General features: G+C 46.9%; 1 protein-coding gene across 3 annotated transcripts in view; it reads right to left on the minus strand.

Annotated features, from left to right (window-relative positions):
• Positions 1-13,964, minus strand: part of GRAMD1B (GRAM domain containing 1B) — a 180,088-nt gene that overhangs the window by 121,823 nt on the left and 44,301 nt on the right. The window contains exon 2 of one of the 3 annotated variants that reach the window (XM_090026803.1): positions 7,398-8,237. The exons of 1 other annotated variant lie outside the window; for it this stretch is intronic. In XM_090026803.1, coding sequence (XP_089882929.1) covers positions 7,398-7,759 — 362 coding nt within the window. In that variant the 5' untranslated portion in view covers positions 7,760-8,237. Of the gene's footprint in view, positions 1-7,397; positions 9,172-13,964 lie in introns of those variants that run through there. One more of the 3 variants, XM_090026804.1, reaches the window with a different exon arrangement.

The following is a 13,964-nucleotide window of genomic DNA, read 5'->3' on the forward strand; positions in this document are numbered from 1 at the left end:
GTGATAACAGAGGTTTCTGACAGCTGCATCAGTCCATTCCCTAGTGGCTAGCTGCTCACATCATGAAAGCTACCGGTGCAGTTAGCATCAACTGGTAACCTTGCTGGCCACTCTAAGCACAGAGGTGATGGCATGAATCAGTGGCAGAAAGAGCTTTCTCCTTATATATAAAGACAGCAATTCCCAAAGAAGGGGCTGTGTCCCCAAGCAGGGTCATGAGACCCAGAGAAATAGTTAGAAAAGAGCTAAACTCACCCTAGATGTGGGATCGCAAGCCCAGAAAGGTTGGGAACCTCTGCCCATAGGGTTCATAGATGTTGGGGGCTGAAAGGGACCTCATGGGATCATCGGGGCCAGCCCCCCTGCACTTGGGCAGGAAAGACTGCTGGGCTCAGATGATCCCAGCACGGATTGGGAAATATCAGATTGCATTCCTTTTCCAAAAAGAGAGAGAGCATCCCTCTGCACAGCTGTCAGCCCAGCCCCTTCCATCCACACGTTCAGCAAATGTCTTTATAATGAAAACGTAACTAACTTGAGGACAATCATGATGATGAACATAATGATGATGATGAATTGTTAAAATGCCAGCTATGGGCTCAGGATTCTGCACTGCAGAAGATGTAGACGGTCCCTTCAGTAAGTATTTGCTGATTAGGTGGGATGAGCAACACTCAGATTCTAGCTATTTGCAAACTGCTTGCTTTCACTTTTCTTTTGTCATGTGGCTGGCCAGCCTAAGTCCTGTGAATATGGGAAGACAAACATTTCAACTAAGGAACAACAAATAATGGCATAAATATAGTAAGATGCTTGCCAAACAACCACAACTGTTGAGACTCAGAAACACTGGCATTCATCCAAGTGCTAACGTACAACAAATCATCGGATTGCAGGAATCGAAGTGAACCGCATATCATGCTTTTCATTAGAAATATGCACGCCTTATCTTATTTATTAAATATTCAACCAGCTTCACTGAAAGGTCAAACACCACCTAACCCAAACTGTTTTCAGATTTAAAAATTACTCTCTCTCTCCTATGCTTTCATTTTCTCAGCCACTTACACACTTCTCCTTTCAACTCAGCCAGAATAAGAGCAGGTGAGGTGGGGAAGTGTCACTGTAACACTGAAATGTTTTGCTTATGATCTGTCCATCCCAGCCAGGAACAGAAAGGCTTGCAAGGAGGATTGCTTATAAGAAAACCCCCAGCCGTCGTCTGTAGCTACAAGGAAGTCTGGATAACAGTGATACTTCAGAGGGCTTATTCTAGCTCATCCCCAAATCCAATCAGCATGGCATTCGCTCACCATTCAGATTTTATGCAGTAACCGAACTTCTTAATAACAAAGCTAAAAGGGGCAAGTCAGGAGGAATGCACTCATCAGGATTCAATGAAGTGGTTGGACGTGATAAAAAAGCAGCTTCTGCAGACATCCTACCTAAATTAAACCGTGCAAGATGTGACTCATGCCTAAAGTTTGCCCTTCCGGAAGCATCAAGTGACTGAACACTGCTAAAAACAGGATACCGAAGAAAAGAAAACTCGTACGGCTATTCCAGCCTGAAAAAAAATCGCATGGGCTGCCCTAGACGCACAAGTGCCCACTTTGCCCAGGCGCTTAGAAGAAGAGGTGCCTTCTCATTTCGAACTCGTGTACACCCTTCCAATGGAAAGCTTCCACCCCCGCACTTTGTGCGACTTAACCATGAAATGCAAATATTCATTTAAAGTGAGAGGCACTTGTGAGCTTGCCAGTTGCAAGGAATTGCTCATTTAGGCACTTCTCAGAAATGCAGAACCGCAAAGGTAACCTGCTATGGATCAAAGCTTTATTCTACAGATTCTTTTCTGACCAAATTTACGTTAGGAGTTAAGTTTCATTTCTCACGTTCGGCTGTTGTTTCCAGAAGTCGTTATATCTCACTACACGGACGTACAAAGCCACAGTTTCCCTGGCAGTCAGAATACAAAAGCATTTGCCTTCCACGGAGCTCTTTGGTATACAAGTCTTTACTTCCTCCCTGCCTCCTCTCCTGTGGCTCAGCCCTTACACAGGCAAAAGCAGTCACAGATTTTAATGAAAGCTTTTCCTCAATAAAACCAGTCTCCCCCCCACCTCCAGATTTTTCCATGGTGTAGGAAGGAGGTGAAAATTAGTGTAATATTCATTCTCTGGCTTTCCATTGACAGCTGATCATCGCTCGGAAGCTCAATGGTGTGGAAAACAGGTATTGCACTGGAGTTGCAAAGCTGCTTCACCTTGCGCCACAAAGTGTATGGACTGAATCTATAAAAGCTGCTATGTAGGGTTGTATCTAGCTAGCAGAGAGACCCTGCTCCCCCCAGCCTGCGCTGTCTTGGCAGCAGGGATCACCTATACAATACAGCTCTTGCTACTTAAGAAATGTAAGGGTCCAGGGGTCAGTGAATTTTCACTGGTGGGCCTTCATCTTCAGCTTATAACGCTAAAAGCGGGTAGACACCTGCAAACAACCACTTGCTGTATATCAATCCTCCTGAATTGAGGATGCATTAGAGACTGTTAAGTACCATCAATTAGTACCTTATCCATTAATCATTTACATACCTCACATATAAGGTATTCATATCAGAGCTCAGGTCTGTTGATTCCTGAGGCCCAGCACAGTAACCAGCTATTTACTCTCTGTTTTTGACAATACTTGTGTGTGTAAAAGGGCACATTTGTTATTTATGCAGGGGTGGGAGGGGGTTGACAGAGGCAGGAAGGAGCAGAAGTTTTCCCTTTATTTTGGACAGGCCCTGGTTCATCATTTTTTTCAGTATTCCTAATAATTTGCACATGCTTCCAGAAATTATGCAAATGCTTTTTAATAACTAAACAATACATTAAGAGAGACGTGCTATCAGGTTTGCTGCATAAATAATGCATGTTCATCACAGGCGTAGTCCCATACAACAGATTGCATTTGTCTGCCTGTGAGGGATGTGGTTATGGCTGCCACCTTTCTGCCCTGGTAATAATACTTCGCTTTTCCATACCATGGGCCTCTTACTCTGAAGATGAAATAGCAACCATGGCACACTGAGGGATGAAAGCTAGGAACTGTTTTCTCAGCCTGATGAAGGATGTTCCTCTATTTATTATTTATGTGGTGCAACCACATGTAAGATTTTCAAGCATGCACCAGGACCCCTTTGTGCCGGGAGCTGTACAAACAGAACAAAAAACTTACTTTCACTATGGGTTTTTTTAATGCCTAACCTATATGGATATTAAGCTGGCACAAGTGTCTTGTACAAACAAGACTCTTAATTCACCATCTCTTCGGCTGCCCTGGTCTCTTATGATTGTGCCATCACCAAACTAACTAGGAGCTTGAGCGAAATGGCAGGCAATTCATACTCAGGAAAAGATAGGTCTTCAAAAAGAATGAGCGGTTTGAGCTCTTGTGCTTGGGCAACATTTCTGAGGTTGAAACCAACCCTACCCAAGTCTGGAAAATTACGTCTGTTGGTGTGATGCACGCTCAGCTGACAGTCAGGTCTACTAGATTCTTAAAAATGCACTTGCCACTGCAGTGTGACAGCTTTTCAGTTGGCAAAAGCTGCATAAGTTCTGGTAAGAAACAAGGCACAGCTGTTTTACAGCAAGGGCAGTTCACTATTATGACTTAACAAGGTAGGGGGAGGGTTTTTTTCACGTTAAGTTTTTAAATCAAGATGGGCTAAAACCATGTTCCTGTTCAGCTGCAAGATACAGGCTTGACAAAACAATTACGATTGAAAAAGTATCTGGCCTCCGTTACTCAGGAATCAGATTAGAGGATCCTGATAGTCTTTGCTGATCTTAAAATGTATGAACCAAGCATTAAGTGATGTGACTCTCATGGAAAACTGCATCTTCACGTAATAGTGACAGGAAACATCCCATTCTGGAAGAGCCAGTGCTCCCCGGGTGCATCCAGGCTGCACTGCTGCCACTGCCAGAAGAGCGCGTGCCCAGCAACGCCTGCCCCAAACCTAGAGAGGATGGTGAAGCCACACTGGAGTCTGCCTTTTGAAGCTGCTCTAAAACCTGCTGGGGAAAGTGGGTTTGTGTGGGGCTGGAAGTGGGCATCCCCAGTACAGTTTTCACTGAACTTCTACATTTTGTAAGTGCAAGTAGTAGCAGGGCAGGGTGAGCAGGGCATGCTGTGAAGTTGGTACCCCCAAAAGTGCAGACGTGGCCTCTGGAGGTACAGTTAACTGGAAGAGGATGGATGAGGATGAAGATTGTTTCTGAGGTAGCCAGCCCTCTCCCATTGCTCCTCCAAGAATACAGTACATGCCGCAGGCAGGTGCATCACACAGCGGTGCTATCCTGGGGAGCAGCCTTCACTAACTCCCCCAGGTACTCCAGGACCAACTCCCAGCAATGGCCTCTGTGTTTCTCCTCTTCCTGCTGACCTCTAAAACTCCACCCTCTGCTTTCTCTGAGCTTGCACACTAAGCAGAAAAGGGCAGGAGAATAATTTAGATGTTGTTTTCCTCCGGGCTGAAAAGGAAAAACTTGATTTCCCCATTGGAAAAACTTGATATATTTTCCATTGCATAAAGGTAGATGTGGAGCCTGTAACGTATGAGACGAGGAGGTGCCATGCTGGCCGTGGTATGCTAATGCCACTTAATCTGGGAACTCCTTTAGCTTTTTTCCAGTCACTATTTCAAAAACATAGTCAAGGATAGTGAAGAAATATGCACAGGAGGGCGAATGTGCAGAAAGTTATATCAGCACTACCATGGAAATGTCACACGCACATTGCACAATTCATTCTCCCCCTAATACAATCTTTCTCTTTCTACTCTCCCTCTCCCCCATAGAGGCCCAAACTAAAGCTCTGCAGCTGAAAAAGCCACCAACTCAACTTCAGATCTAAACTCTGTAATCAGACACACAACTGCACATTACTCTTCCTATGTTTTCTAGGCTGTCTCTACCTGTAGCCTAAACCATCACTTGATGTATGATAGCTATGTGAAAATGACCATTTACAGTGCCAGGGGATGTTTTCCCAGGATGATTACTTTCTGCAAGGGAAGCCATTGTGAGGTCATTCCTAAAACGCTTAGAAAAATGCATTCATCCGCAGAACATCCTTCCTGCAGAATCCTTCCTAAGCTGTCCTGTGAGTTCATAAAAGAAAAGTGAACCTCGGTGAAGAGCTGCAAAAAGACTGGGGTGGGCTTAAAGTCTCCAAGAGATGGCACGATGGCTATAACGACTCTGTCAGGCCACTGGAACTGCACAGCTGCCAGCAGGACAGCCTGCCAAGAAGGGGTAGAGCAGGAAGGGCTCATCTTATGCTCTACTGGGCTTGTTCTTCTTTTTTGGGGGGGTTTATTTGGAATATGCACCTGTAGAGCTGAGGCAAACAACAGAACTGCTCAGAAAGTTGTTTTCCCACCCACCCAATAAAAAAAAAAACCTTAAAATAAAAAGAACTAACTTTCTTAAAATGTTTACAGAGTTTTATTGAAAAATAAGAAAACCCATTGGGTAGCGGGGTTCTTGCTTTTGAACAAAATGAGCCACTTTTTTATGGAAAAATTCTATTTTGTCAAAAAGAAAACCCTGCTATTTTCTAATCAGCACCTGCTTTGATAGAAACCTTTGGCCACTTCTGTTTAGGGGGTGTCAGAGCTAATGCCCAGCCTGGTTATGAGCTAAGTCTCCAAGCGCCAGCTTCTGCTGGAAGCCAGTGTCCTTATCAGTACTCAGACGTGTCACTTCCCCTTTTTCACAGTTCCAGTGAAAAACAACTCACCACCCTCATTTCATGTGCAAAACACTCACATATTGCATAGAAGAACCTCACACCCTCTCCCAGCTTTCCCCTTCCTGAGTCATTTCCTAAGGTACAGGGCTACTGTATTAAATGAGATGGTGCTATTTTTTACTGAAACTAATATCCCATGCACCTGGATGCACAGAAGAGGCCGTGATGGAGTTCAGATACCCCCTCTTAGCCGGGATAAAAAAAATATCTCTTTGGGCTGCAACCCGAAGTAATAAATGGAAAAATGCATGTGGGCAAAAGCCTCATAAAGCTACCAATCCTTACAGCAACAGCAACTTCAACCCTTGTGCTACAGTCAAAAGAAAAATCACCCGACACCCCTAGTTGGCTGGTGTTCACATGCCTGTTACAGCAGGTGAGGAAGTTTTCCCAAAGGAGAGCTGTTATTTCTTTGTCAGCAGTTTGAATCAGCCCCAGATCAGGAGACACCATTCAGTCTGGCAATATTTGCATTCCCGTAGTACATACGAGAGGCGAGGCTCAAGGCTTGCCTGCGTGTGGAGGTCAGTGCGCAGTTAGGCAGGGTGTGGGTAGACAGCATCCCAGCTACACCGTGCTAGCCCTCCGTGGGGACACACAGGGGGCGTGGAAGGGCTGTGCACACCTGAGAGGTGGATGTGGTGTGAAAATGGTATATACTACCTTCCACCTAGCGTTGCCTAAGGGTTTGTCTGTGTGACATAAGGCAGTACCATACCCTGAGCTAGCTCTGTGTGTCGGCTCTGGAACCGGAAGCAGTACAGCTGCATCAACCTGCTGCTGTGTTGCGCCAGGACCGATTAGCGCATCGGTAGCTGAGGGATGCTCCATGTGGCACTACCTTATGCCGTACAAAAACACACTACAGGGGAACAGATAGTGCACGTAAATTCACACCCTAATTGACTGGGCACTAACTTTCCTGTAGGGCAGACAAGCCCCAAGAGTTCTTTGTGACTAATTAGGGTTTACCTTCATTCTTCAAATTAAGGGACCAAAGCACAAAGAGAAACTAAGTGATGTCCCAGTGTTTAATCCTGTGCATTAGCCCCGAGGCCAATACACCTCCTGCTCCACCCTCCTCACCGTCTGAGCCAGTTCAGCTACCTCCAGTTCCCAAAGGAGAGAGTCCTGCGTTACGTGAACCTGCCTTGGCAATCCTACTAGAGAAGCCGCTCACCCTCTCCAAGAGGCCAGGCCTCAGGCACAAAGAAAGACAGTCTGGAAAATCACCCTGTTATTGCCACCTCTTATGGACACAAGCAGGACTTCAGTCTCGACAGCCACCGATCCCCGCTCTTTTCACTAGCATTAAGTTGATGACCAGTACGGGACTAGTCGTGAAACAAGATGGACCCCAAGACCTCTGGATCTCAAAGCAAGAGTCTACTCTTGGAGCCAATGGACCGCGCTTCTTAGCATGGAGGCATCAACCATTTAATGAACCACTCCACGCAGCCCAGTCACCAGATGCAGACAAAGCCCTGGCACGCGGTGGGCCCGCCCTACAGCTCCGCGTGGGCCTCGCCGCCTTGTCCTTGGCAGACTCTTCTTGGCTGTGGGGGAGGAAGGAGGTTTGGCCAGTGACCTACCTGCTCTCACTGGTTTCCTTCTTCTCTCTTACGCGCAGCCACTTCCGGAGCAAGAAGCGCTTGCGCCGTGGGGAGGCGCTGGGCGTCGAGCAGTTGGACCAGGGGGTGTCCTCGTCGCTCGAGGGGGTGATTTCGATGGAGGGAAGCTGCAGAAACTCTTTGCTGGGGGAGGGCGAATCCTGATACCTGCCAGCCTCCAGGCTCTGCTCCTGCACGTTCTTCATCCGCCTCATCTTGAGGCGCCTCCGGCGCAGGGTGGGGGTGGACGAGCTGGACCAGGCGCGGCCGCACTCCACCACCTGCTGCTCTGGGACTTGCAGTGCCGGGAGCTGGAGGGTCTCTGTCATATTGGCAGCTGGCATTAGATCCCCTTTCTCCTTCCGCTCCCACCCCCAGGCTGGCTCTGTCTGACCTTAGTGCAAACCACACCACACAACTAAAGCTTGCCCCTCTCCTCCCTCACCCAGCTCAGCATGTTTCCTTTTCCCTCAAGTCAGAAAACTCGATTCCTCAAGTGCTTTCATTTAACGGGCAGGGGATTCAGGCCCTGGGCATGCCACGAGCAAAGCTAGTTTCGAGTTTTTCTTTTGTTTCCCTGGCCCCTTCCTCTCTGAGAAACAACTTCTCTCCCCTGCCTGGTCTCTCAGGGCAGCAAGCTTAGCGTCAGAGCGGGGGTTGCTGGCGACGGCTGGGCTCGCGTTTGGCTTTTTTCATTCCACTGCCAGTGCTTTCTCTCCTCTGTGCCTCAGGTTGCCTCAGTGAAAAGTCTCCTGGAGCTGGGGTGGAAAACTCAGCTGTGCATCTTCTGGAGAGACCGAGCAAGCGGGGAGCGGCGTGGAGCTGTGAGGAGGTCAGAGAGAGAGAAAGAGAGGGAGGAAGCAATGACAGTAGATAAAATCAGGAGTCCGCAGCAGAGGCGGAGGAGGAGGAAGGTGTTCGCTTTCTGTAGCCGATCAGACATGCACAGGCAGCTGCTGCAAATGTAACCGCGCTCCCGGTCCCAAGGGACGGGGTCTGTATTACCGACTAGACCGCGGCTGCAAATCAGGCTCGTGAAAATGGATAAAGAGAGGAAAATAACTTTTCATACAAGCTGATTGGCCGGGCTCCCCCACGTCCCACCTTCCTGCTTGGATGTCCTACCCGGCAGAGGGAGGGGAAGGAGCCGGCCAGGAGTGCCAGCCTTATTGTGTGATCAAGGTGCTTATGCTTGCCTCTTTCAAAAGCACGGGCAGAAGGGAGGTGGCACTAAACCTGGGGGCTGGCCGGCTTGTTTAGCTGGGGCTGTGTGTCAGGGAGAGCTGACAAAAGAGAGGCTGCTTCCAAAATGACACACGTGGTCTCAGGTTTTGGAACCAACAAAGACACCACACAGAGACAATCAGACACGCAGGACAGGCCTAACAGCGAGAGCAAGCCCTAAGACACTGAGCGGCGAGCGAGGTCTCTACCGAGGGTAACGCACCTGGGGGAGAGATGGGCAGATGGGAGAGCTTCACAAAACGTCAGCAATGAGACCAGGATGCACCGTGGCAGCCCAGTTCCCCATTCAGCTCGTCGGGGTTTTGCCAAAGGGTTTTGAGCAAGGCGGCGCTAAGCCGCGGCGTCACGTGAAAACCGTACACTCGGTAGACTCAGCTGTGGGCGTGGCTGGGATTCACACCGCGGAGGTGTGAGCAGTTCCAACAAACCAAATAATAAAATCATCACTTTTGGGTTCAACCTACAACAAAGCGTTTGTCGGTGTTTTCAGAGAAGTGAAAAGTTGAAAATGTTCATTCCAGGTCAAGTGCCACATCCAGGCCAGAATGAGACAGCTGGTTTCTCTGGAGCTTTCTTACACATTTTTGAAAAATTCAAGCACAGCGGATTTTAAAATAATTGTGGTTTCAAATAAAGTAAATGTTTCACTTAGGCAACGTTGACACCAAAAACATGTCACTGGACTGGAATACGGACTGCATTCATATCAGTAGGGTAGGAAACCGCGGGCCTGGAGACACCCAGGCCTGGATCTGGCAGGCGAAGATCTTTGATTTCTGCATCTGGATTTTACAAGTTGGGGTTTGCTTGAATCTGTTAGGATGCAGCAAGTGAGACCATTCATGGGAACAGTGAGTGCAAACACTTGTAAGAGGAAGATGTGTGTTAGTGGGAGTGTGGGAAGCAGGGGAAGGGGAAAAAAGACGTTTGCTGGTGCTAAAAAGCCTTTCCAACCTATGGGCTGGTACCTTGACATTACTTTCTTACAATACAGAGTCTTCCTTTAGTCATTGCTCCTTCTGATGGTTGAGAGGTTGACTAGGAGTTTATGTGAATTCTGTATTTAACCAAGGGATCTAGCTTACACACACACTCACACCCACACACTCAAAAGGCCTTCAATAAACACACACATCTCAAAAAATATCATAAAACCAGCTATTTCAAATAAGAAAAACACTGGGCTTACAGAGTAAACAAGAGAATAAAAGGTTTGTTGTTTCCTTCCTGGCACAAGCAGCCACGCACTACAGCTTCTTACACAGATTAACTGATACCTTCACTTTTTCTTTTGGGAAAACAGAGAAACCTGAACCTAGAGCTACCCAAGAAGTGCAGTGACCTGCTGTAATAACTCCCTGAAAGTCACCTTGCATTCAGTAGCCACCTGTGTCATGTGCTCTTGGTCACCTGTTGAAACTCACAGAAAATTCATCCTGAACAGCCTACTAACATATCTTGAAACCCAAAGCTTGCAATACAAACCCAAGGGTGCTGTATACAAGTGAGGCCTGCAGCTCAGCTTTAGTCTGTATTGTCTTATTTCATAGGGCTTAATTCAGCAAAGAACTGGGGTGGGTGGAGGGACATGCATAAGAATTTTATTCCCCAAATTTTGCTTTTGGCCTAAGCTCCAGAGCCCTCTGTGCCTACTTCTTATGTACGGCAGTGTGCAAATGAGCGTGCTGTTTGGCAGCCATCGTTAACAGGTTTTGTGCTGTACGTACCAGTAGGTCAGATTCCCTCGGGAATCTCCTGAGAGATGTACAAGGGTCTCTTCTCTGGGTATTGCCTTCGGGACAGGAAGCCCGGGTCAAGAAATCCCAGGGGTGGAAACTGCTTCATTTCTACCCCTCTTATACTTTCCCACTTCAACAACAAATTGTACCGAGCACTTTACACCTTCAAAACACTGCACAAACATTATCTAATTAATCAGCAAGAGACTTGGGCTACCAGTGCTCAGGGCAATTACGTGATCAGCTGGAAATGGCTGCTTATTATTTCTTCGGGCAGGAAGAATCTCCCTTCACATGTCTGCACAGGCAGAGAAGCAGCTGCCCCCTCACCGCAAGGATTCAGATCAGCCTGCAGCTCTCTCCAGGTGACTAGCAAGATTTGTCCTGGCCCAACACCCGGTTCTCTCCCCCCCAAAATCCCTCTAAACATGATACCGGATCCTTCACCGTGTGACAAAGATTCCTTGAACACAACTCTCCCCCCGTCAGGCCAGGAAAATCTCCTTGCCAGGGAGCTATGACCGGTGGACTATATAGGGACTATCCCTTTAACGCTAAGCTGTTCACTGATTGCTAAGCATCACTTATTTATGTTCAGAGATTCCCAGTCATTTTTATTTTGGACAGGCGACACCGGACACCTGTTTGATGCTCGCTGAAAAGTAGAGGTTACGTAACAAGACAGACAGCTCAAACTGCTGCATCCCTGGCATGAACTTGTACCAGCCACAAGCTGAAATTCTTGCTGTGCAAAACACAAGGCACGAAAATATTGCTCCCTAAAGAGACTGCCTTGGCAGTGCTAGCTCCCTGGTCAGCGATGGGTTATGTTGGGAGTGTTGCCTGATACCAGAGAGGTTTCACTGTTTCTGTTTGGTGTAGTGCAGAGCAGTATAGCATAGCTCTGAGATCTTTAACTACCAACGAGAACACGGGGCTGGATTTTTTTTTTCTGCAGACCGGCATCAATACTGGGGACAAGTGCATTCACTTTGGCTAAGTTTGAGCCATTTCTTGGCCTGACTCCTGCTCAAACACTCCAGGGTTTGCAACATGCTTAAGAGAAACTGGGGTAACAGAAGCAAAGAGGGAAGATGAAAGCATTTTACTGAGGTCCTCCTGGCCGGTGTGTGCAGGCTAGGCCTTCCACTTCTCCTAAACAAACATTCTTGCTAAGGGAGGAAAGCAGAAAGACACGGACATAAAATACAAGAAAAAATAGTCTGCAGATTCAGACTCAGTTTGCAAATACACAGAACTCCCCAAACCAGTTCAGAAGCTTAGCAAACCTTTCCTGTGCAGAAGGTCTGTTCTTCCCGTGCTTTGGGAAATAGTTTGGTTAAGACAAGGAGACTAGTCCTAGTTTTCAGGTCAAGCCCAGCTTTTACCTCCCCACCAAGTTTCTAAAAAGTTTAGCTTGTTGAACAGTCCCCCCCTGCGCACGCACCTCAAACCCTGCAGTTTTCACACCCGCCTGGGAATGCTGTCCTGCCTCAAAATTCATTCTTGCCAGAACATATTTTGAAATCCAAAATTCGGCCTCCCACCCCACACCGGACGGTTTTCGATATGGACTTGCACAGCACTGTTGTGAATGTGAAATAAAAAATAATAGAAAATTCATTCAAAAAATAGTTTGCACATTTCTGGATCCCGCTAGGCTCCTCCTTCTGTACAAAAGCCCAGCAACAGCTTTCAGCCTTGAAATGCTCCTTTAAAAATGAAACTTCTGAACTCCTTCCATCTACTGAACCTAGTAGCACCTTTATTTTCAGCTGCAGTTAGCATTTGGGATCTGATTTCCTGTGCACACAGACACATGTCCTGATTCAGGAGATGGAGGTTCAGGTCCCCATTCTGCAGCAGATAACCAGGGTCACCTTGGGCAAGCCACAAATTGTTTCTGTGCCTTAATTTCCTCGCTTGGGGGAAAAAAAAGGTGAAAATGCTACTTCCTGCCCTCTAAATGACACAGGAGCCTTCCTCATCTAGCAAACAATCCCTGGACAAGTCCAATTCTTATCTCATGCCATAAAACTCTTCCCCTGTGAAATATGAAGGATGATGAAAGGGAAATTCCTTAATAAATATGAAGCACCCAAACGCTAGACTGATTATAACGAAAAAGGCAATTAAGCAATAATTGCAAGTAATAACTGTAAGTAATAATTGCAAGTAAGCAATTATTGATGGGTTGTTATGAGCTGTCCATTCTTGCTTGCTTTCGTTCCCATAAAAAGATATGCTCTACCCCTTTAAAGCACTCAGTAGCAAACAACAGTTGCTCCCACTTGAGCACAGAGCCCGTTTTATTTTGGTTATAGGATACCGGACACCCACATGTGTTATTCTCCGTAACCCAGAGCCTGTGTTAAGCGACAGACTCCACAAACTTCACAGGCCGTGGGGTGAGAAATACCAGTTACAGGCTGAAATTCTTAGTGTGTCACAAAACATGATGGAAACCTATCTGCCGCCCCATATCCCCGCTCTGTCTTGCTTGCGATGGCATTTATCCCACTGCTTTTGACATGGCCTGATCCTGAGACATCTTGCACTTGCAGTGGGCATGAGAACTTCAGAAAAGTAGCACCTCTCTGGATTGGGCTAAATCTGATGTGAAATCTCATCCCGAGCCAACACCACGAAGGAAGGAAGGAATACCAGTAAGTGTCATAAGAAACGTAGGCTCGGCCACATGTTCAGACAGCAGGGTGGGTTTTCACTAGTCCCTGATCAAAGTTAATAAACGCACATTCAGTTATGTCTCCAGCCAGTAAGAAAGCAGCTTTCATTACAAATTGCCCAACTCGGACCTCATAAATAAGCTGCCATTTGTCTGGCTGAAGATTACAATGGGTCTGTTTTATAAGTCGATAAGAATCAATCAGGTCAGTAATGGGATACTTTGCCGCAGCAGCCCTCATTAGATAAAGTTATGATGCCTTATTTCAGGATGCCACAGACAGTCATCTAAGCGCAGCATTGAGGTATATGATCAGTGCCTCCAGCATTATGTCCCACGAATGCCTTGCAAATTAATTAGTCGTTATTCTCTGACACAGCTCTGTTATACTGTCTCTCAGAAACACATAACTCAGCACGTGTCTAGCTTGAAAGCAAAATACAAGTGTCTGCACTGTACAAGGTCAGATAGGCATTGGCCTTAGAACTGGAACAGAAGTATGACGCTTCCAGGGGGCGTAAATGTGCACAGGATACGGGCATTCGATGTACTGCACAAGGCCAGGTGATTCTGAAACCAGGGCCACAGGCTGAAAGCTCATATCCACACCCCAGAACTTGCGTACATGTTCAAGGTCAATAGTATTCCACTTCCAGCACCAAAACTCAAACACTGAAAGTGCTAAAGAAACAAGCCAGAAACAGGCAACCGTGGGCTTAAACATCTTTCTTCCAATGACTTAAAACTGATCCCAAAATATAAAACTCAGGGAACACTTATTGCATGGTTTTCCCATCGCTGGCCCATGAAGTGGTGAAACCAAGCTGAATGCTAGCAACGCTTTCTTCTGCGATGTGTTATAACCTACTCTAGTCGGCG

This window comes from Crocodylus siamensis, chromosome 14, assembly GCF_052110815.1.
Source record: "Crocodylus siamensis isolate JL-2025a chromosome 14, ASM5211081v1, whole genome shotgun sequence".
Classification (NCBI taxonomy): domain Eukaryota; kingdom Metazoa; phylum Chordata; order Crocodylia; family Crocodylidae; genus Crocodylus; species Crocodylus siamensis.